The sequence below is a fragment of the Rhinolophus sinicus genome, chromosome 3, assembly GCF_057876585.1.
Source record: "Rhinolophus sinicus isolate RSI-liver-muscle chromosome 3, RSI-T2T, whole genome shotgun sequence".
Lineage (NCBI taxonomy): Eukaryota > Metazoa > Chordata > Mammalia > Chiroptera > Rhinolophidae > Rhinolophus > Rhinolophus sinicus.
In genome coordinates, this window is record NC_142503.1 from 57897625 (window position 1) to 57921726 (window position 24102).

Below are 24102 nucleotides of genomic sequence, written 5' to 3' on the forward strand. Positions count from 1 at the left end.
ACATGCGTGTACGCACACATACAGGCTTCAGAAATACAGGCGGAGGAAAACACAGGATAACATTCCATATTGTTATGGAGCTTCCTGAAACACAAAGCCTAGGAACTCAATATTACATCAACGTGGAATAGTGTCACAATATCCAGCCTGCCCCTCCTCCTTTTGACATTTCTGAAGAAGAAAAGGAGCTCCTACTGTTCACCCAGCATCTGACTGGGAGGAATGTGCACGAGGTGTGCCCAAAGGGATTCACATTGTAAGCTGGGTTAAAATAACTTCTGTCTGCACTAGGCAAATTATTTTTTTCTATATAAAATAAACACAGTGGAAAAGCATGTCATTTCAGGAATGCTGTGTTTCATAGACCTTTAAATTGTCATCATCGCAATTTAAAACTCAATTCTAGCATGCTGAATTGAAAAAAAAAAACCACAAAAAAACGAAAAACTGGAAAAAGCCAGTTAGAAGAGGTATGTAAATACAAAATCTAAACATAAGAAACAACAATTCAGTCATTAATATTGTAATGCAGGGTCTCTGGTCCTGCTTCCCACACAAGAATGCAGGATATTGGTGAGGCCAAAAAGGAACACCAACGGAGACATAGATAGGGGGTTCATACCACTATACTCTCACTCGTGGCTGGGTTGGAGACACAAGAAGCAAGAGCCACACGATCCCCTGTCCGCTTCTCTGCCAACCAATCAACCAGCCCGTTGCTAGCTGCAATCCACGTTTGCTAGCTCAGCCACAGCAGTTTTATCAGTGGCTAATGGCTAACAGATAACAGCTGATAGCCAACTAGTTACAGCTGATGGCCATCTAATAACTGAGCCAGCACCTTTCCAGTTGAGGTTGAGAGCCTGGAAACTGCACTCTGGGACTCTGTCCCTACAAATATACAGCAGATAAATTTTCCTTATCTGATGTCTTTGTTTTTGGAAAAATGTTACTCATTTATTTAAAATAAAATGACTTCTGGTATTTTGCACACCAACAAGCCTTGATTTTTGTAGTTATCATGTTTCCTTTCTTGCTTAACTTTGTAGAATATATTTTATCTTTGCTTAGAGATCTGCTAAGATGATGTTGCTTATAACCCATGTGTTACTACTACTGCCACCATACAAACTGCTTGGTTCAGTTGGCAGAGGGTGGGAGTAAACCTACCAAGATATTTGGATGGATTCCCATCTTGTAGGGATTTGGCTTGGCTCTTTGCCACAGCAACAGATATTTCTAACTCTTCATGACATCCTGGTTTCAAAATGCCTTGACACCAGGGGCTATACTTTAGAAAAATTATTTTATTTTTTGAAGTACCTAAAATACTGGTGTTCTGCACCCAGGATTTAATAACTATTTGCTTAGTGAAGGAAAAAACAAAGACAGCATCACAGCCATCTCGGGCATGTACTTTGGTCACAAATTACTGGAAAGACCATCCTCTCTTGCTCAGTCATCCTCTTCCTTAATAAAGAAAAAAAAATACATGGTCAAAGTCTGAATGAATTTGCATACTCAGTTACTTAAGAATTCTTTAAAAGTTATGTTATACTTTCCATTATGGTCCTATTTCCTGAATATATGTATTTTATAATGGAAAAATAACAAATTCATTAGCTCACTATTCAAAAATCCTTGAAGTTCACCATTAAAGGATACTGATGTGTAGGGAAAAAATGCAAATAAACACATGACAACATGCTTCTTCCTCCTTTTCTTATTTAACCTTCACATTTATATAGTAACAGTGTACAAAATTATGTTATCTGGATAGTACTTCATCTTTCAACTTAAGATTATTGAAGAGTCTAACTTGCTCTGACTAAATTATTTTAGCCAACTGAAAGAACTCTGACTTCTTTCTGCTTGTAGATATGAATTTGAGCTGACTTACATGATTAAATTAGCTAGAATTCTCTCAGACAAATTCCTCCAGGGACCTGGGTAAGATAAGATGCAACATACCGGAGACTAGATTTGTAAGTAGAAAACCCCTGGCATCTAAGTGATTTGGGTTAAGCTCTCATAGAGCTTATATTCTGAGACAGATATCCAAAGTCAAGGCCTCTTTTCTGATGTTTTATTGTATTAATCTGATTCATGTTTATGAACTATATATTATTTTTGTGTGTGTATATGTGTGTTTACATGTAAGTGTGTGTGTAAATGCTGAAGTTAACCAGAGTTATAAACGTGTATTTGGTTAAATGCATAAAAACAAACAGTCCCTAATGCTTTATAAAATATATTTTATGTTTTAATGCTTTGGGATTTTTTTTTCTTAAAAACTAAGACAAGTATGCAACGTCCCCCACTGGTAGCATCAGAATACTTAAGCAGACAGGCCTTGCACTTAATTTTACTAAGTGCACCTTAAAATGCACCTGGGCCTTTTATTTTCATTTGTGTTGTCCTTTATTTAACCCTGAAAGGGTGGGTAGATGGACAATCAATTTTACAGGAGAGTGATACAATATTACTGGTTGCACGTTACTATCAATTTTGATTCTATACCTATTGCAGGTTCAAAGAGTTTCCCTGGGAGAAAAACAAATGAAATTTCTTTTTGGACAGTCTAGAAACAGAAGATCAACATTCTAGCTTTATTATTCTCTTTTCTCTTCTGAGGTTTAACATTATATTGAGCAAGACTTGGTAAGAATATGGTATAAAAGCCTCCATAGAAAAATAGTCATTTAATATTCTGGAATACATAATGCCTTCATCCTTGAAGTAGTCAATTTATCTGACATACATTGTCACATTACATCATCACTCTCAACGTAATCATATTAATTTACCGCTACCACTTTAGCATTTGTGATCATTTGGTGAAGGTTGAACTGAAGTTTATCTCCCTTTATCTGTGAATATTGTAGATATTTGTCAACAAATATTGTGGGGGAATATGTGCAAGGTATTTAAGAGAACAAATGGTTTGGAGCAGTTTATCATGGCTTGGATTATGGCTTGATGGAGGTATGAGGATCATCTGTATCGAAGGTCCTACTGCTCTTCCTTATGTAACATTACTATATAAGATACATGTTTATATCTTATATATGAAATACTTATTATATATTATATAATTTCTTATGTAATATTCTGACTTTGAGATTTCTCTTCACATAAGCATTTTTTTTTAATTGAGGTAAATTTTACACAGAGTGAAGTGCCCAGATCTGTAATGTACCATTAGTAGAATTTTAACAAAGTATCCGATTCAAGATATACAACATTTCTAGCACTCCCAGAAAGTCCCTTTGTGCTGCTTCCAGTCAATCCCCACGCTGCCACAGTCAACCACTGTTCTGACTTCTATTACCATAGATGAGTTCTGTCTGTTCTTGTGTTGCAAGACTAGTATGGAATTATACAGCAGGGAATTCCATAGTGCATAAATGGAGTTATACAGTATACTCTCTTTTGTGTTCAGCTCCTTTTACTCAACATTATCCTCGCATATATTTTAATGAGTGATGTTTTTAATAATTATTATCACAATTAGCGCCAGCATTGGTTACATTTTATCTAATAACCAGTGGTATATAATTTTCTAAATGCAGAGAGTTAATGCATCCTGTACCATATTTCTTGATTGTATATTTCACAGTACTTTCTTTTTTATTCTCATGTTTTACAAAATGCATTGTTAAAGGCAGGAAGAAAACTGGGGTTTATCAAGGTAGGTGAGCTCTCAAGAGCTATTGTATATATTCTCATATTGTTGTCAGTATCTTTAAAGAGGATTCTGGAGAGGCTGAACTGTTTAGATGAAGTAAACCAGTTTTCTGAGTTCTTTCTTAATAATTTAACTCAAAGGAAAAATACCACCATTAACTGAAAATTTACGGGGAGAGGTCATGGAAAGTATTATCCATTACAGTATCAGATAGATAAAGGATAGAACTCTGAAATAGAGAATGTTTTTTGATTTGAAATAATTTACTTGATATGTTTTAATGGTAGAATTTTGTGCCTGCACAGAACATAAACCAGGATAGTAAAAGCAGAAGACAGGAAGGTGGGGAATTGTGAAAAAGGTATATTATTTTGAGATTTCCAATTTTCACGTGGAAATCTAGCCAATGAATTAGAAACTACCAAAAAAAGACATACTCTCCATGCTATTTCAGCTGATTGTTATGGACTTGGAAATTGGTTATGATGGCATGTTTGCTGTGTTCTAGTATAGCTGGGCACGTCACAGGTGGGAGCAGCTTATAGTGACAATGATCAAGACAGCTGTAAGTTCAACAGAAATCCAGTAAAAATCCCTTGATTTTACTATCTTAAAATAAGATGGCTCAATAGGATAAATAAATTCTTGATCAGGTAAATGAAATCTTACGGGATAAATTCTGATTCCTGGTTAAAAAAAAAAAGGCAGGTAAGTGGCTGGGAAAATGGCAAAGAAAAAATAAACTCGAATATTCTTAGACAAGAATATTTGTGATTTAGCTAGGGGAAACTGCTTGCTTTAGTAAGTCCTTTTGGCCATCTAGTGTAGTCAATGGAGACGCAAACTCCTAACTTTGAGGTTTCATTTCTGTCACTTAGCTGAAAATGGTATCTGAAGGCTTCTGCACCTGGAGAATCCTGAACACACACCCAACACCCTGAGTTTTGATCTACACACTGGCATTTTCCAAAGTCTTTTTCAGTCAGAAGAGAGTTTTCTATAAATTCACTCTATGTGGCATTTACATTTGTTTAGAAAGCTTTTTTTCTAAACTAAAACTTTACTCTTTTTGAATAAGTAGTATATTCATATCATTCAAAAATCAAAGCAATATTAAAAAGAATACGCTGTCAAGTCTTGCTTTCACTATGTTGATCCCTTCCCCAACCCCTCATCACTTTGGTAACTAATTTGTTGGTTTCTTTGCATATCCTTCCAGTGTTTCTTTATGCAAACTTAAGAACATTTATTGTTTTTACCCTACTGCATTTCTACCTGAAAGATAGCATACTGTATACACTGTTTTATTGTTGCTTTTTAAAAATCTAACAATATATCCAGGAAAATGTCCACATTAGTACATAGATGGTGTTTTGTTTTGTAGACTGTTATATAGTATTCCATCATGCTGCTGTACCACAATTCATTTAAATATTCCTTTATTGATGGGCACCTTCCCAATATTTTAACTATAAATACTATGCATATAAACTTTTGCATGCAAACAAATTTGCATTTCCAAACAGGACTCTTATTTGTGAAGAGAAACAAGCATATCATATAGAATATTTATAAAATAAATGCTTGAAGGAGGTCATTTTTTTCCTTTAACTATTGCTTCTAAGAAAGTCTCTGTGTTAATAGATTTAGCACCACTAGTGGGATGCTGTGGGATGAACACTGCCAAGCACTGCTTTCTCCATAAGTACAATATGTGCTTTGGGCATCAGCAAAGCAGGGGCATACCAAATTGTCCTTTGAGAAAGAATGTGATATTGCAAGAAAAAAACAACAACACATTGTAGTCATCATAGGAAAAATCAGAACTTTGTTGACTTAGTATAATTTTACAAAGTAGGGTCGCGTTTTTTTCGAGTAACTTGTAGGAGAGTAGGGATTCTGAACTTTTCAGTGATTAGCATCTGTAAAGGTCTTAACTGGGCCGCAAAACAACCCTGTGAGTTAGTGATATGTGAGAAAATCGGATACTTAGAATAAATAACTTGACAACAGCTACTTAACTTGTGAGAGGCAAAGCTGGCATGATTCTCAAGCAGAAGACTAGTTGACCTCTGGTAAAACTGCATCCAGTGTTACTGAGTAGGTTAAAAAAGACAGTGTAGGTCAAGGCCATTGCAGAGAAGGTGTCTTGCCCTCACTCATACACCAGCATCAGCTCCTGTTTCCTCATTGCCTGTGCCACTCCAACCTTCCAGGAAGTGGTGCTCTCTTTATAGAGGGGCAAGGGAACTGGCAAGGACCCTGCATTTCTGGTAGTGGAGTGTTTGGGTAAAGCGCTTTCTTAACTACTACTTTCTGTTCAGTGGAGAATCGCCCCACAGGTAGTTCACGTTTCCTCCCTTTCAGCCTGGCCCTTGCATCAGTTACCAGATTCAAAGGTGATTGTCATCTCTATTTTGCTGAGAGCAGAGGTTGGCTGCTAGGGAAGGGTACTTTAGGACTGGAAGTTCTCCCTCAAGTCTGAGCTGATCAGGACTGGGGACGTGATGGAGCTAATGAGCAGCAAGGCTGCCACTGAAACCAGAAACCACTTTAGGTCTGGAAACTATGAACATTTTCTTACATGTTTCCCTAACTGTAACTCTTATGCAAAAGTCGCCCAGGAAAAAGACTGTGCCTGAGAGAGGGGAGGTTAAAGGAATAGACTCATTTTTGGTGATAGAGACATTTGCTCTCAGGAAATAGGGACAGTAGGAATTCAAGGGAAACATAGAGTAGGGAGGTGAACTTGGCTTTCCTCTTTCATCACCAGATCTTTCTTAGAAGTCTGCCTGTAAGGACGTGTAGGAAAGATGCCACAGTAATATGCAAACAAAATGGAAAAAGGGCTTTCTCAATTCACAAATTGAAAACTCAGAGGTTCTGTTCCACATAGTATTCCTTTATCAAATTCAATAACTCTTTTAAATCCAGACTCCTAAACGTCATCGAAGTAAAAGACCCACACCCACATTGTGTTCAGAGGCCACCAAGTGTAATTCTCTAACCCCTGGTTAGGATGGGTCATGTCTGCCTTCTGCCCCTGTAGGTCCTCTCCAGCCCATAAGCATGCTCAGCTACCACCGGGTCCTTTCACTATCTTTCCCTTCATCCTTGAACATGCTAACTCCTCACACCAGCTCTCTCCTTTTAATCGCAAACATCATGGAAGATTACTTCATACTTGCTGCCTGAAATTTCACAGTATCTGCTAGACAACCTCCTGAGCTTTCTCTTCTCTCCCACACCATTTTATTGAAATAATTCTCAGACACTACCCAAGACCAAAGTTCCTTCAATCTTCCTCCTCTGTGATCCCAATAAAGCAAGACACTACTGATCACTTCTTTTTCCCCCGAAACCTCTTCGCGCCTTAACAGCACTCTTTGGCTTTCTGTCTGACTGCTCCTTCTTGAGGCCTTCCGAGGTCCTCCCTCAGTAGGTTGCCCCTCGTCAACATCCTTTTCTCAGCCTGCTTCTCCTCTTTCCCTTCCCCTTCCCCATGGCAAGCTCCTTCACAGACATGGCTTTCACTATTACCTGTTAGTAACATCCAAAACTTTATCTTCAGCATTTGCTGGTATCCTGAGTTCAAGTTTGTATTTGCAACCTTCTCATATTCTACTTGAATATAAGTCAGCAGTAAACATGCTGAAAACTGAATTAATTACCTTTCTCGTAAGGCAGTGACCTCTCTCTTTCCAATCAGGATATTACTAGGATCCTACTCATTTAAGCTTAAAACAATAAACTTCAACAATTCCTTATCTACTATCCCTCCTACCATTACCTATTTGCTGAATTTTGACAATTTCATCTCTTCTAAAACTTGCATTTAGGTGCTTAAACCACAGACACCTTAACCTGCAATTATATAATCAGACCCCAACCAACTTTTCCAGTCTTGTCTTTCACTGCTCTCCTACTGCTGGTTCGAAACCCCGGGAGCTTCCTGGATATAATATGATACTGGCCCCCACACACGGAGTGCAAGGAGAGACTTAAGAAGGAGGCAGACCACTCCAGATTGGGAGGTGGTAGGTTTAATAAGCGAGGGAATTTACATATGAGGTTTGTTGTGGATGGCTATGAGACAAGCAGATCTCTGTATCCACCTGCCAGAATCTTAAGTTTCTATAGAGGCATTAACTGGGTTTAGTTTGTATACAGTCCAGATGGTCTTAACAGCACATTGCTCTCTCAAGTCTGCATCCATGAAAACGGTTCCCACTGTGGGAACAGTGGGTAAATTATACATTCCAATGACTGGGAGTGGGTCAACCGGTGGTGACCTCCTCCAACATCCACACATGGATACACTATATCTAAACAGGATGGTCCCCGCTTCCTGCAAATTTGTCTCTCACTTTCCCATCTCTGTGCCTTTGTACCTACTATTTCCTCCTTGTAGAATGCCCTCATCTAGGCCTGAACTCATAATTTGTAGGGCTCAGTGCAAAAGGAAAATCTTTTTCCGAAAGCAAGAAAGGTTAAAAGTACTAAAATGAAAGCTTTTCACTTTTTTCTGTTACTTCCTCTGCTCCCTCGCAGGCTCTGTTGTCCTATCAGACTTCTCTTACAAAACACGAGCTCAAAGACTATCAAGGGAATGACAGCAGAGCACAAAACTAAGTGCAGGACCACGTGTACTGCAGAAGTCGCATGTCCGCTGGGTCAGCCCTGTCCTCATCCATCTGGGCCGTTCTCTGTCCTACCCATCCAAAAAGACAAGTCAAATGCTGTCTCTGCTGGGCAGATTATGAAGTGTCCTTGCTCAGGACCTCTGCCCTGCGCGGCTCCAAAGATGGCCAAAGTGGTTCCCTAGCACTTGGCAGAAGTCTCTGAGGACACTTTCGATTTCCTGTTAGTCTTTCAATCTCCTACTAGTTTATAAGTTTCTTAAGAGGAAGGGCTGTATCTTCATTCATCCGAGAATCCATCAAATGAGTTACACATAGCAATTGCTTAGTAAATGTTTGCTGAAAATGAATAAAGAGAACAAAGGGAAAAGCAGTGCTGTTTTGAAGCCACATGCAATGTTTATCCAGCTGCATTCCTTTTTGCATCAGAGCAGGAATCGCTGCTAATGCTGAAGTCCACGGGGTCCAGTTGGCTGGCCAGGGCCTCCTCGTTTTCCTTTTCAGTTTCTAAATTAGTCTTTACATTGATCTAAGGACATTCCAATTACAATTAAATTTTGGTAATGAATATATCATAGTTTCTAAAAATGTATGAATTCACTAATTTTCTCAAATATTTAGGTATAAGTCTATGTTTTCAACAGTTTTTTGTTGTTGTTGTTAAATAAACTATTTTAATGAAGAAAAAATAAATCTGGAAATGTTTTCTACACATTTTGGTTTAAAAATAATTTTACTTACTGCATACCGTAGTAGTGCCTTTCACAATGACTTCTGGAAAATTCTGTGCATTTAAGCAAGTTATCAAAGACTTTCCTAGAACTGCTTTGATAAAGAAGTTGAACAACTCGATAAGAACCTAGAACTTCCCACATTGGCTGAATACATTTATTACCCCAAGAACTATGATCCAATCTACACTCATCCTCCCTCCAAAACACAAATATCCTTTTTTTTGAGTATTTTGAGTTGAAAACTGAGAAAGCTCACTTGCGCTTGCGGGAGAAGCTACTTAAAAAAAAAAAAGAAAAATGATAAAGCGGAATAAATTTAAACAGCAAAACATTAAAAAAAATGCACCACAGACACTGCATCACTAAGAAAGCCAGTAACTTTACTGAATTGTCTGCAAAATACAAATTATACCTTATTTCCAGCAGGAGAAACTTTGGAAAATTCCCCACTTTTATTCACTACAGACAGCTGAATTAAGTCCCTTGAGATACAGAGATGTGGTTTAACTTAGTTATAACATCTTGTCATCTAGTGGCGACAAAGTCCAGCTTATGCCGCTGTGAGCCTCTATTTGAATATTTGTTGCAATGCTTGTATGCCCTCATTTACAAGCTACTTTAATTACTGTCATTTAATGGAAACAAGTCCCCCAAAAAAGAAGAAAAATGATACAGCAAACCATCTGAAGCAATCCAAGTCCTATGCCTACAGTAACCCAGGTCTACTTTGCTCCGAGAGAACATTGGTACTGCATTCAAACCACAACAGAATCCATCACTTAGCTGACCTCTCTGAATTAAACTGAGGTATGAATCAATTTGAGGTATGAATAGGGAAGGCAAACGCAATACCCGATTATGAAAATAACCAAAATGGACAAATTTAATGTAGAAGATATGTGGCTTGGATTGCTCCACATCTTTGGTTAAAACATATTTAAGAAAAGCCTTTAATTACATCTGTAGTCTGAAGCATTCTAACAGACACCAGTATTCCATCAATCTTCAAAAGATCTGTAGTGGCAGGAAATTCACGCCATATAAGTGACGACATCACAGCAGATGGCACAAACAGGAACAGATGAAGTATGCTATGCTTAAGCAACAGCCTTTATTAAGGGTTCAAGTGGCTGCTTCTTCTTTTTTTAAAAAAAACAACAACACTTTTTTTTTAAAAGAAAGAAATACAAGCATTAACTTTCTGAAAAAAACAAACAAATGGATAAAAGGGGCAAAAAATGCTATTTCTAAGTTAAAAGATGGGTGTGTGAGAAAAAGAAATACATAAAATTGTGAGAGGGCAGATATTCTTTTAAAAAGTGTATTTGAATATTTTTTTTAATTCTCACTTTAGTTAACCTTAAAGTGGTCTGAGGATGATAGGCATTTTCATATTCATCATTACAAAATGCTAAATTCCACCTTTGGGAAAAAATAAGCCATTTTACTAAAAAACACAATTTTAAAAAAGGTTGAAATGAATAGCCTTCCACGCACCAATGCATACAATATACAGGTTGTGCAGCTTGCATATATTGCATCAGTGTTACCAGTATTTAAGCTTAATATTACCAAAAAACTTCTAAAATAGGATTAGATATAACAATACTTGTAGCTGTGTAAAATGCCACTTATGGTTCTTTGACTTGCAATGAAGAATGTTGCCTAAATGTTACTCTAGGATGGGTTAAGTAAAATACTACTCCCTCAGGGCTCTGCCCTAAACTCCTGAATACAAGGATTTACTGTGATAAAAAACCAAACCATACTAGCGTTGCAAATACAATAAATGATAAATTACAGATAAAGTATGAGGGTAAAGATAGACAGTGATTGTTTACAGAAAGTGACTCATCACAATCAAAATTGTGCTTCTTCTCATTAAATCATCTTTAAAAAATTCTCAGATTATCCCTTCGCTATCTTGCCACCACTTTATATGAATTCAGTAGTGAGAACAAGAGATGACTGGCATCCATTTTCAAGTGATTCTGTTCTTTTCATGTTCTTATAAAACTATTGTCTGAATTGCTATAAATAGCCAAGGCTTCTGCTGGTACTTTAGCTTACTTTATCATCAGCATTAGAAATTCACCTTTTCTTTGTTGCTGAGGCAAATTGCAGGTAAAAAATTAATATGGCTATTTTTTCATATTTTCACATAATGACCCTTTCCCACCCACTGGTAAGTTTCTACTGATATTGATAAAGAGTTTTGAAATGACAAGGAACATTTGTGACATGTTTGCATATTTTATACACATCAAGTTATAAAGGTGTGTTGTAAGGATGGGATCAAGTCGATGGTAAGAAAAATGAGTTTCTTAGTTTTCTTTCCTGTCTGTGAATATGTGTGTGCGTGTGTGTGTATTTGTGTGTGTGTGTGCATATTTTCAGGGATGATTTTCTATTTTTCCTCTGCATAAATGTTTTTCTTTCATGTTCCATGGATACCTCGAGTAGTGGGACATATGAAATGGTTACTAGATTTTTTTTTTTTTTTTTAGTATATAAAATGTTAGTACAAGGCAGGTTAGCATCCTATATGGATACCACCAAAGGTGCATTGTGGTCTAATTGTAGATTTTAGATCAAGTTAAGAAAAATATAGCCTAGTTAGTAAGGTCTCCTGGCTTTTGCCACCCAGCGGCAGCCTTTTACAATGAGAAAACATAGCAACTGTGCAAGTAAAAGAAAAAATGGTAAGAAATGTCCTACATCTGATATAGGAGTGTCGATCTTACTGTCTGTATCTTCTTTGCTGTGTATGTCAATGCATATGATTGGAGGTGAATCGACAGATCTTCACATTCCAAGAGAAGGAAAATCATTCCTAGATTGAAATCTCTCTTAAACAATATATATCAACATTTTTTTATGGCACTCACTTTTTAAAGGGTCTGAAAATTAATCCCTTATAGACAAATATTAGACAAGAGTCATCAATATTTCTTGAATAATTAAAAAAAGGGACATAGAGAGGTTCTTTAATGGGATTTCTTGAAATGGCTATTAAATCTCTTTATTGAAGAAAAAAATAGATGACATACATGCTTTATGCAGAAGTGACATTTGGGGTTCCTAACACACTGGGGTTGTTCAACAGTCCTATATTGCTGACAAGATTGTTGAGGGTCAGTTAAAATAATTAAAAACGGATGACGAAGCAACTATCTCTTTACCTGCTTCCTTCTTGTCTAGCACCCAGTATTTCACATTTTTCTTCTGTGGGAATTTGTAACTTATGCATCGAGTAAACTCCATATCACTAGTTTCTAGGGCCACATTTGCAGGACATGTGCCCCAATACACCTTCTCTATTCTGGGCATATTTCTACAAAGCATATCAAATTCTAGGCTGAAAACCAACCAGGTAATTTAGGATACGGGCAAGTTAGGGTATGCACTTACTGAATTCCAAGATGCATGGTGAAATGGTGAGATCAGAAAGGGGCCCTGCATTTGATAAAAATTCAAAAACAAAAATAGCATAAAATAAACTAATTAGTATATACAATGGACGTCAGTTTACCCAATAGATCGCTAATGTATTTAAAACAATTTAGGGTGTTGCAGTGTGATATGTTCTAATCCCACAGGTTATCCTTTTGACAGCTGACCTTGAACTTATAAAATGTATGCAGAGTAAAAGAAAACAGAAAGAAAATAGTTACTCAAATGTGCAACTGCACAAATATACCCCCCTCCCGCTATTAACAAAACTTCTGCTATTACCATAATATTATATATATTAGAAAGCTATACACAAGCATGTTAATTTCACAGATTTTTTAAAAGATTCTTAATATTTTATATAATTAGAAATACACATTTCAAAAACAAAACTTCTACAAAGAGAAAACAGTTATCTTGGTTAGCAAAGCATGGAGTTCTTCATGGCTTAGGGTAGTGCTTTCTATACAAAAAGTCCTTTTTGGTTTTTTACAGGACTGTTTAAAATATTAGCGAAGCTATCAAGGGGGGAAAACACATTTTGGCTTAAGTAAACTACGAAAAGCCACAAATGCTTTGCAAACTCTGTCTTACCTTTTATATGAAAATAAGCAAAATGTAATGTACATATTTTTATATTTTTATTTAATAAGAGATGCAGACCCAGATTTATTTATTTATTTATTTATTTAATTAAATACGTTAGCCCTCAAACTCCACATTTTTTAAATAGGTATGGTCCTCTTTTAATGGTCATTGATCCTTTTGATTGAGTGCCATACGCCAATGATATGCCTGCAGGTTTTGAGTGGTCTTGGGATGTTAGGTGACCTGGCGTATTCCTAACATTTACCAATGGCCACCCTTTGCCGGGTCTGTCCAAAACATCTATACATTTTTCTATATGTTGCATAACAGCTGCTCTCTCTTTCAGTAAAGATCTGCCGCTTTTGGCAAATGTTTCCTTTTGTCTATTTACATGTAAATAACGTTGAACCTGCAACATGACACTATCTATTGTAACATACATTTTGCAAAGGAGCACAACAGTGAAAAGAAGTTAGCCTTAAAATCTATTTTGTACAAGTGTTCTGTTGTACAACTCGAGTGCTAAGCTTATCTCAGCATTTCTGTTTATCTTTATACTGTATCACTGAGGCAATTTAAAAGTACTTTTACAAAACAGAGTACCTGACTTTTTTTTTTTCCACACACAGCACATATAATGCATATCGACCCCCCTTCCCCATTAAGGTATAGCACACACACACACTGCAAGAAAAAAAAAACTATTAAGTAATAATCTGATCATGTTGCCCATCCTTCAGAGAGTCGCATGCGCTTGACTGAGGGACTTTCCCTTTCGTCCGGCGAAGGTCTGGTGAGTCCAATGGGGGAGTGGAATTCGTTCCGGTGATCCTCTCGGTCGCTCCCGTCGTAGGAACTGCTACAGCTGCTCAAGCTGTCAACAGGAGATCTCCCCGCCTCGTGGCGCGTGTGTTGTGGGTATCTCGAAGGGGTGGTGGTACGGTCTCTAGGAGGAGAAACAGGTTCTGACTTGATGTTGAGGCTTTGAGTAGAAGGCAGGGAGAGATTTGAACTCTGAGATAAATGAGTGCTAGTGCAAGCTCTGTAGGAGGAAAGGAAACCCAGTTACAGATGGAGGAGGCCTGGAGCCCCCAGGAACTCACAATTACATAAAACATCAGCTTAAAGACTCTCATAGACACCAGAGCATGCCCAGAGGGAGGAGAACGTGCTTAGGAGCACGTAAGGGCATTGCCTTCTTAGAGCGATTTAGGATGTCTCTGTTGATTTGCCCGGTAGTAATTACAGTATTTAACTGGTCCAGGCTCATGAATCACACCTCTAGTCTCTGACAGGTTCCCTAAACGGATAGGTTACCGGTTCAGAAAGGTTTTTTAATAAGACACACTGGAAAAAGCATTTTCTGTGTCTATGGGATTTCTTCCTAGACTAGTTCCAAAATATAATCTAAGATTTAAGATACAGTGTTTAGCTTTTGAATTAGATGTCCTTGATTTACTATTGCCAGTGTTTGGAAATTATTGTAAAAAGCTTATTATGGATATAAATGTTTTCCTCAATTTAATAAGCACGTACACATTAAGTTGCATAGTCTTCAGAAAAGGAAAAAAAGTTCAGATTTCAAATGAATAGAATCCATAAAAGGCTACTTATAACCATATCTGGTAAAAAGCTTGGGAGAGGGGAAAGAAGGGGAAGGAGGAAGGAGGATGACATTATTTGCAGAAATTTTAAGTACTGGCTTAAAAACACTTAGAATTCCTACCCCACTAAAACTAATATAATTTTACTTTCTTCGTTCATCCTTTCTCAGCTAAATGGGATAAAAGTGCTGTCTATTTTCTGCAATTATTTCAACTTTACCTCCTATTGCTAGTCTTGCTCTGCTGGGGGACTTAGGGGTTAGGGGACCACTTCTCTTATTTTTCACTGGCATTAGTTGGTGAATCTGGATTTGCCTAAGAAAATGTTGTTTGTAAAGAAGGATCTAGTGTGATTTTGTTCCAGGAAAGTATAACTTGCCCTTCTACCGAAATGTGGGAGAATTTCGATACTTGAAATTCTGGAGGGGAAAGCAGTAAGCCCTTAAGTGTATATCAGCAACGACGATGACCTTGATCAGGATAAACCATAGTAACATTGCCGATGTCAGTTTTAAGATGCTTCCATTGTTCTTACATTCTAATTGCACTGACATCCATGACTAGATTCAGCATTATTTGCTCATATTGTCGAGAGAATAGACAAATCTCTTTTTACTGAGGAAGAGTCACAGCAAAGAATAATCCGTAATAGACACACCCATTTTAAACAAAAGAAAGCAAACCTATCTACCCATGTATGTGATTGTGTTACTTTCTAATGGAGAGAATTAGATGGTATTAAAAACGTCATTATGAGTAGTGAGAAAATGGGTATATATTTCAGAGGAAAAAGTGGAGTAACTTGGGGCTGGCTTTTTGGAAGGTGCAATTCAGGCTCAAGATGTATACAGATATAAAATTAGTCAGAAATGAGTTTATTTTTGAGTGATGTTTTATACAAAAGCACCACCTACTGGCAAAGAATTACTTTCCTTCTCTTATTAATAGATGAGTGAATGTCAAGAATAACAAAGGAGAATTATTTGTTTTCCTAATCAGTTTTTCTTTCTCTGGCTTTTATGATTTTATAGAATCAAAGCAGTTTTAGCATTTGTATCAAGATACTACAAGGGAATGTATACAATTTTCAATCACCTGTTTATACTTGTATTTCTTTGTATTTTTATTTTACAGTCTATATTAGTATACTAATTTTCTAAGAGTTTTAATTAATGTTTAAATCAAGAAGATGTTAAAATGGGGGGGATACCTATATTTCAAAAGGATCCATAATGGTGGACTATTTTATCTTGTTTCAGTGTTACTTAATGTTTCATTTTGATGTCAGAGAAAATCATCTTTTGATTTTTGGATGAACTAATTTTCCTGACCATTTCACTAAAATTTAATGAAATGTCTACTATGATTCACACAACTGTTTAATAATGAATGCCAATTAGGAGTCTGAAAATAAAGTGGCATATCAATAAATATTTTTTGTCTGCCCTTTGACATTTAGATTATGTCTTCACAGGCGGGGGACATGGAAAACGAAAAAAAAAAATTTGGTGAGTTGGACTAGTAAAAGCAGTTCATCTGGATAAATTAAGCAAAAAGTGACATAATCAAAATGCTACTTCTTTAACAAAGCTTTTGGAAGCTGCATTATCTCCCAGTGTCAACTGGCTTGTCCAGGTTTTGCTGCATCTCGTCCCCATAAAAGACATGATGATTACTGTTTATCCCTTCCTATAAACAAATAGGCCAGTCCCTAAGTTAATCTTTTAGTGGCATTCCATTTGACATTGAAAGGATATATGAAGCATTTTGAGTAGTTCTGGGGACACTAAATCCAGAGTAATGAAATGTAAGTGGTATCTGAGATTCAGCTTCATTATACTATGGTAGAGGACTCAAAACAGGTTGACTTTTAATTGACTAGTCTCTGTTATCAAGGAAGTATTTTTCTTGAAAAGAAAAAACATTAAAAATCACTTAGCTGTATATATGCTGGTTCAGATATAACCATGTTGTGGTTTACTTATTCTTGAGAACAAAATTTTTACAGACACAGACAATTATGAAATGCTTCATATGTGTGAGTGATAAACAGGTGGAGGGGAGGGTGGTGGAAGTGGGGATAGAAACCAGACATGCAAGTTTCCTGTATCAAGTCCTGATGCAAGTTCTTGTCTACTACAGATGCCTTCCAACTGGAAAAACACCTACCCTTCCCCATACTTGTTCAGTAATCAAACATGACTGGATAGTTTTATTCAAACTGCTTACTGCCACTGCCTGGAAATGAGACTATCAAACTATATTTAAACCTAAACTTTTAAAAGTCATCTTTACTCCAAGTTACTCTCTCAGTATATACATTAACACAGATGATATACAGAAGTATTTCCAGAAAACAGGTTGCCCTTTTTAGGTGGTAGGAGAAAAACACCCAGAAATTTGAGGGGCATTTTTCTCAAATCTTAGCATTTAAATGACTTTCACTAACCCTTGATGGCAACTTCCTTCTGCCAGTCACCTCTGCTCTCTACATCAAGTCAGTTTATGCCATGTATGTAACTTGCTTAGATAAACATCAAATACTAGATAGTGTTAAGGTATAGCTTTGAAGAGTTAAAGGTATTTTCATGAACTAAATATGAAGCTCTCTTTTGTACTTTTCAATTTTGAGGAAGAATGGTGGTGACCATCTCGGGCTGCTGGGAATACCCACTTTGGTAGAGCTGAAATGTATTTTATTCTCCTTTGAACACTGTTATCTATCCAAAAGAATGTGAACTCACCATACAAGTGTATGAGACTACTTTAGCTAGGAAAAATATCAAATTTTAAACATTAATTTACACTGTACGAAAATAAGGGAGCTCATATAATTTATTTTACATAAATATTACATCTTGGGATAAAAAAAACAACAGTTTAACATTTAATGTTAAACTAGCATGTACTAGTCCATTTGAAGGACTCTCCTTTCGAGAAGTGTGTGTGTGTGTGTGTGTGTGAGGGAGGGAAGGAGGGAAAAGGAAAGAAGGGAGGGAGGGCGGGAGGAAAGAAAGTAAGTAGGTGGGCCAAAATTAGGACTGGAAGTGGTATCCTATCTGAGCGATAAGGGAAGTGATTAAGTGCAATAAAAACTCATAGACCAAATTCAGAGTGAAACTATGCACTATGAGAACTGGTGTTGTAAACAAATCAAACTAAACAAAATGCTTCATCCCTGTCTATTGTAATTCAGTGCCTCACTAGTCCAGTCCTATCTTTTCTCATTTGCTGAAGCATCTATTAAGAACAACAGATTCTTCATGTAACAGGAGAGAATTTTAAAATTGTAATAAAGTTAAAATACATAAGTAAATGTGTTTTATATGTAACATGTAAATTGTGAGATGTTATTGAAAACAAAAGAAAGCCACATTCAGGGAAAATAATACAATTTTTGACATTGATAATTTCGAAGGAAATCTAGTCCTCTAATGGATGAATTTTGTGAACAATGAAAAGTAAACAGCTATCTTTATTTTTTGCCAAAAAGCATGTACAGTGGATCCACTGCTGAGCCGCAGAAGTGTATGTATTTTAAAATTGCCTGGATGGTATGATGTACTTAGTGATAATTACCTGAAAAAGTTATTGCAATAAATGTCTACTTGGATAGTTAACATTTCTGAGAAAATTTAAATGTCCTAAAAAAACTCTGTTGCTGATCAATATTTAATATATCTTTCAAGTTAACAATCTTTCAAGACAGGAGCGTAATACTGTCATGTGAATTTATTATTTATACAAAAGGTTAGATTTTCAACAATAGTGATTAGTGAGTAGAATGTACATAAGCCGATGGTGAATGGGTTGAAGACTCCATTACCACAGCACTGATCGATGTGAAATCAATTCTACGGGAAGCTGGTGGGGCAGGGGAGGGTAAGAGATGAAGTTGTAATGTCACTCAGAGATTTTTATTCTACTTAATGTCTTATGCTCATTATCTCCTTAGAAATAGGAACGTAGAACTAGTTAACTATTCCAACCAAATGGCTCGGTAGACAAGTAAAAGTGAGACAGACATAGAAGATGTTTCCAAAATATAAAAACTTGTTATCTTTAAATTTTCTCTCCTCCTAGTATTTTTTTTTGAAGATTAATTGCAGTTTTGAAGTTTTTAGTGAAACTTAAAGTCTTAATCTCTAAAATAAAATTGTTTGTTTTACAAGTAGTGTGAATTGTGAATTCAAGGCTTTTTAAAGGTTTGAGCATTTCCACAATTTAATGCCAGGAGTCATTTCTACCATAAAGACATACCTCAAAACTACCACAAGGGGGCAGAAATACACATCTTCTGACCAGAAAACAACAAAATTTATTTTTATACCCAAACTTAGGTAATTAGTGTGTGTATGTATATATACATGTATGTTTATATTCAGACAATATCTATAAATATACAACTATGCTATGAGTATATTATAAATATATAAAATCAGTGGAATAGTTGATCCTATGATTATTATGTTAACATTAATCTGAGCTATGTGATTTATGCTAAGTGAGGATTCTCACATATCCCAAAAAACTTAAAGAACTTATAACTATAAATGTCTTCTTATATCCCACATGAGCTATATGAAACTTAACTAAATATTTATTACTGATAGAAGTGAAAATAAATATCGTCGAAAATAATAGGGAAATAATTTATGTCATTATCACAGAGTGCCTGGCCCCTGCTCTTAAAGAATAAGGAAAGTAATATTTAAGCTACTTGGAAGGTATTGATCTGATAATTACTTTCAGATTTGGATAAAGTAGAATTTTACGTCCTCTAATGGGACGTTAGATCACATTTTTTAGAGATTGCCATTTGTCATTTAAAAATGCATCCTAAAAGTGGATTATAAAAGAAATAATGTTGCTTACCCCAGTTGACTGAGGGCGGATGGCGGCATGTTATGTAGGTGTTGCTGTTGCCAGCCAGTTACTGACCCCAGGTGAAGAGCGCTGGCGGTGTTAAACCCAGACAGAGATGACAGGTCGGCACTACTCAGAGAGTACTCTAGATCAAAAAATAAAACAGGGAAAATGTTTAATTTGGAAATTGCCAGATGATGAATAGAAGAAACATTTTTGATTTTTAAAATATTCTATTAGCATTATTTAATGATCGTTATACGTTGTTTTACTCTTGGGATGGGAAGAAGGAGAAAAAACATCAGGGACTATGTTAATTTAAAAGAGATATACTATACCAAAAAATAAGTATTCCATGAAAGCTTCAAAGTAGTACAGCTTGCAATTCTAGTTTATTAAAACTACAATATGGTATTACAGTATATACATATGTTTTTTAAACAATCTCAAGGAAGTGAGCTTTCTATTACATCAAAGAAATAACAGCTCATTTTCCTTGAAATTGTTCTTCTATACTGAACTCAGGTTGGGTTAGTAAAACTTTCAGTCACTTAAAAAAAATGTGGATACTCACTTTGTCTTAGAAACAAACAAGTAATGGTATACTGCTCTGGACACCACAGGTACTAAGTAAAACCTCCTAACAGACTAAAAAGGTACTATCTTTTTCATCTTGCTTTTTAATAAAAAGTATTTCATGTACTATTTGAACATGGGAAAGCTACTCACCGGTACCATATGTTGTTGAAATGGCTGATGGATATCCTCCCATCCCTTGTCCTGGTAAAGTAGGAGTTGCTACGGAAACCACTGGGGTAGCCAATGACTGAGCAGACTGGGAGTTATTTATCCTTTGATTCTTTTAAAGTAAATAAAAAGACATTACTGGTGGAATTTTTTTAAAAGTTAAAAATATTATATTTCAGTACTAGTTTTGCACATAAAAATATAACCTGGTACAAATCTCATGAAATTAATCATTTAACATGTGTCTCTATGAACTCTGCCAACCCTATCATTTACAATCCTTCAAGAGACCAGTTGTTGCCATAGTAACCCATTACATCAGTATCTCCTAGGCAACTGAACTAGTAACAAGTACCATAGCTTTATTATGGGTAAAAACAGACTATGTTGAAAACTGATGAAATATGTATACTGTACTTCCATTGTTTCAATTTTTATTCAAATGCAAATGAAAAAAAATGAAATCAGCCACGGTGGCTTTATTCTCAGTTCTATATACAGCAGAGCAGATGGGTAGGGTGTCATGTGATATTCTGACCAGAAGGTGGTGCTCTGACCACTTTTTTCAGATTCTTCTAAACTTCCCTTAAACTAGATGGCAAAGCAGCTAACATTTACATTTAACTCCTTACAGCAAGGAGAGTAAAGAATCACATAAATTTGAAGATCATGAGGCTTAAACTTCTCAGAAAACAGTATCTTCATGGTTTTAAATAACTAAGGCATTTTGTGTGTGTGTTAGAATTTTACTATGAATTAAGTCCTAAAATAAATTTAAAACGTGGCCTTCACTTACAGAAGTTGAGACCGAAAAATAAATAACCTGACATACTTTTTATCTATGAGTGACACCCGAAACTAATAGTATTTAAATATAATCAACGTTAACACACAATGATGACTTCCAAAATCTTCCTGTTTTACTAGAGCTACCACTCCACCTAAAAGTTGCTTTAGGTTTCTCCTTGCCCAGGCCATTTCAGGGAAGCACGCTCACCACTTACCAAAAGCAGGTCGACATCCTCAGACTGACAGCATGGGGAAGGAGTTTTATAAATTAGTGTCTAAATATTTATAATCGGGCAAAATCTTTTCAACACAAGGAAAAGCATCTTCTAATACACACAACAGTTTAAATAGTTTTTAAAAACCAGACTCTAAAGATAATTCCTTACAAAGACATTCTTTGTTTCCCTTAATGAGCTGTTTGTCTCAAATATAAAGTCAATCTATCCAGTTTTCAGCATAGGTCACTGTCTCAACATTCATTATTTCACCATCACATTTTGGGGGAAAAAAAAGATTGTCTTTTGAAATCCCACTTGCTGGAGGAGGGGGAATTGCACCTGACCGACCGCTCATAGAATCCCTGTCAAAGCATCAGTTTTAAGGGAGTTGGGATAAATCTGCTGATAGAGACAGCCTGCCATGCATGGCCCACACTGCTTGGCTATGGCCCTGTGGGAGGTTTTATTTATTAGATCCAGTCTTCTCCTAAGGGAACGTTGCATATTATGTGATTTTTTTTTGGTTGATATTCAAAATTAATCTGCACTGTGCCATAATAAACTAATCAGCTTGCAGGACTGTTTTACCCTGAAGCTTGCCACAGAGCACAGAAAGGAAAAAATAAATGTGTTTGCAAAATGATCTAAATTTGTCTACTGAATCTTGGTTTTAAATGTTCTCGCTCTTAAGCAAAGCTAATTTGGAGAACACTGATGTAAGTCTCTTTGTTGTTGAATTTAGTTCCACAATATCATCTTCATCTTAGCCCTGCAAACCCAGGAGAAAGACAAATGATAGAGGCTGTGATATTATTTATATTTATATTTCACATTAATTTATTTACTCTTACAAGTGCCACAACTTATTTTTTTTTACGTAAAATGTAACCTTTGTTTTCAAAATGCCTAGGATCTTAAAACAATCTGCTTTTGAGAGGTAGTTTTTTGCATGAAGCACATACATAGAAAGATGAATTGAGGCAGTGTACAGGCATGTGATGTACTGAACACTATCACTGCAATATATCTAAGAAAAGAATTCCAATTAACAGGAGAAAGTTCATTTGGAAATTATGAAAAAAGATTTTTCATTGTCAGCACTTTGAGGACATAAATAGTTCAATACTGTAAAAATCTGTTATGAAATACCTCATTCTGTGAATTTGATTCTACCATTGGTCAAACCATATGTCTGTCCCATAAGCAGAGCAATAAGGAATATATATTTTTTCTAATTATAAATTGGAGCCCTTAAAAGGAAATGTTTTCTTTTCCCCAGAACACGAGTACTGTAGTGGAGTTTATTGGATGTTGGTTCTTTTTTTACATGGAAAAGGGAAATGTGAACCAGTTACCAGAAATAATTGCTAAATACAAAGAGAGCTCTAGCAACAGCACTGATGTGTTAATTTTCTGGGAGCACATAAGTAATTCATAAAGTTAGACAAATACAAAAAGAGCAGAACATATACAAAACATTATCAACATTTATTTAAAAGGCAGGTTGTCATTACCACTGATGGCATCGTATTCTTGCTGCCTGGTGGAATAAGAACGCGGAGATCTGGTTTACGGTTATTCATCCCTAAATTCATGGGGGGAGGAGATTTTGCTTGCATATTCTTGTTCAAGTTACCAGGTGAGACCAGCAGACCTGGTGAGTTTCGGGGATTGCCATACCCATTCCCTGTTAAAACAAAACAATGAAAGAAAGCACTCAGGAAGAAATCCAGACTCAAATATGTTTCTAGAGAATACACAACATGAGATTAAGAAAAAAAGCTTAACAGTATAAGACATGCAATAAATAACAGACGCTGAAAGTCTACGGGATGACTGATGAAACTGCCATGTGAAGAGCAACCCAATCAGTTATTTAATAGTACTCTATAGGAAGATTAAAAACTTCTAATGAGAAGACAGTTTATATACATCAACTTGCTCAGAAATCAACATATACTTTTTTTCCTATTAAAAAAATTCGGGAAGAAAGTCAGACAGTCATTCAAGGTCTAAGAAAAGCACAAAATTGGTCCTGCACTTTAATTGACCGGCTCGGCGGAGGCCTGGCTGGAGTGACTCACTCTTTCAGTTCAATGGTTTGGGTTTTATTTTGTGTGTCTGTGTGTCCTCAAGTGAAAAAAGGGCATACCAGCAAGATGGTAATTTCTAGGACACACAGGAAGAATAGCCTCTTACACAGCTTGCTGTTCAGTTCCCCTTTCCTTTGAGCGATTTCTCCCTATGGTTTTCTTCTGTCTCGTTTGCCCTCCTTGCTAAGTTCAGTGTACGACCCTGAAGGCTGGCTTTCCTGCACACACAGAACTTCAAAAAGCAGGACTCCTTCTCAGGAGCTGAAATGAAGGGATGATGCCTCCACGAAAACGCTGATTCACCGAGGCACAGGAATAGCCATCTAACGCGAACACTGAAAGGATTTTCTTAGGTCTCTGATGTTTAGCCCCCTACTAACAGTAAATGGCTATCTGGAGGTCTCCATGTCTCATAATTCAAAATATACTGCTTTGTGGCAGGAAGAACTATAAGGGAGTTGATGTAACCTGAGCCAAGGCAGAAAGTCATCGGCTGGCTTCCTCTACTGCCTCTGATTGGAGAATATGAGAAAACAATCACCTGATTCAACTATTCTTGCTGAAAACTAGACAGCTCTTTTCTGAAGCTCTCTAAAGGAGCGAGTCAAACCTCGTTGTAACTGCCATCATTCCCATAAAACACAAATATCTATTACCCCAGGACGAACGATACTATGTGCTG

General features: G+C 36.3%; 1 protein-coding gene across 25 annotated transcripts in view; it reads right to left on the reverse strand.

Moving 5' to 3' along the window:
- Positions 1 to 9421: 9421 nt before the first annotated feature.
- The window catches only part of MEF2C (myocyte enhancer factor 2C), a 168028-nt gene continuing 153347 nt past the window's right edge, over positions 9422 to 24102 (reverse strand). For 13 of the 25 annotated variants that reach the window (XM_074328748.2, XM_019734219.3, XM_019734221.3 and 10 more), the window contains 5 exons: positions 22842 to 23014; positions 21325 to 21348; positions 20303 to 20432; positions 19583 to 19718; positions 9422 to 14145 (listed from right to left, as the gene is read on the reverse strand). In XM_074328748.2, coding sequence (XP_074184849.1) covers positions 13824 to 14145; positions 19583 to 19718; positions 20303 to 20432; positions 21325 to 21348; positions 22842 to 23014 — 785 coding nt within the window. In that variant the 3' untranslated portion in view covers positions 9422 to 13823. The remainder of the gene's footprint in view (positions 14146 to 19582; positions 19719 to 20302; positions 20433 to 21324; positions 21349 to 22841; positions 23015 to 24102) is intronic. The other 12 variants (XM_019734231.3, XM_074328749.2, XM_074328750.2 and 9 more) reach the window with 3 other exon arrangements.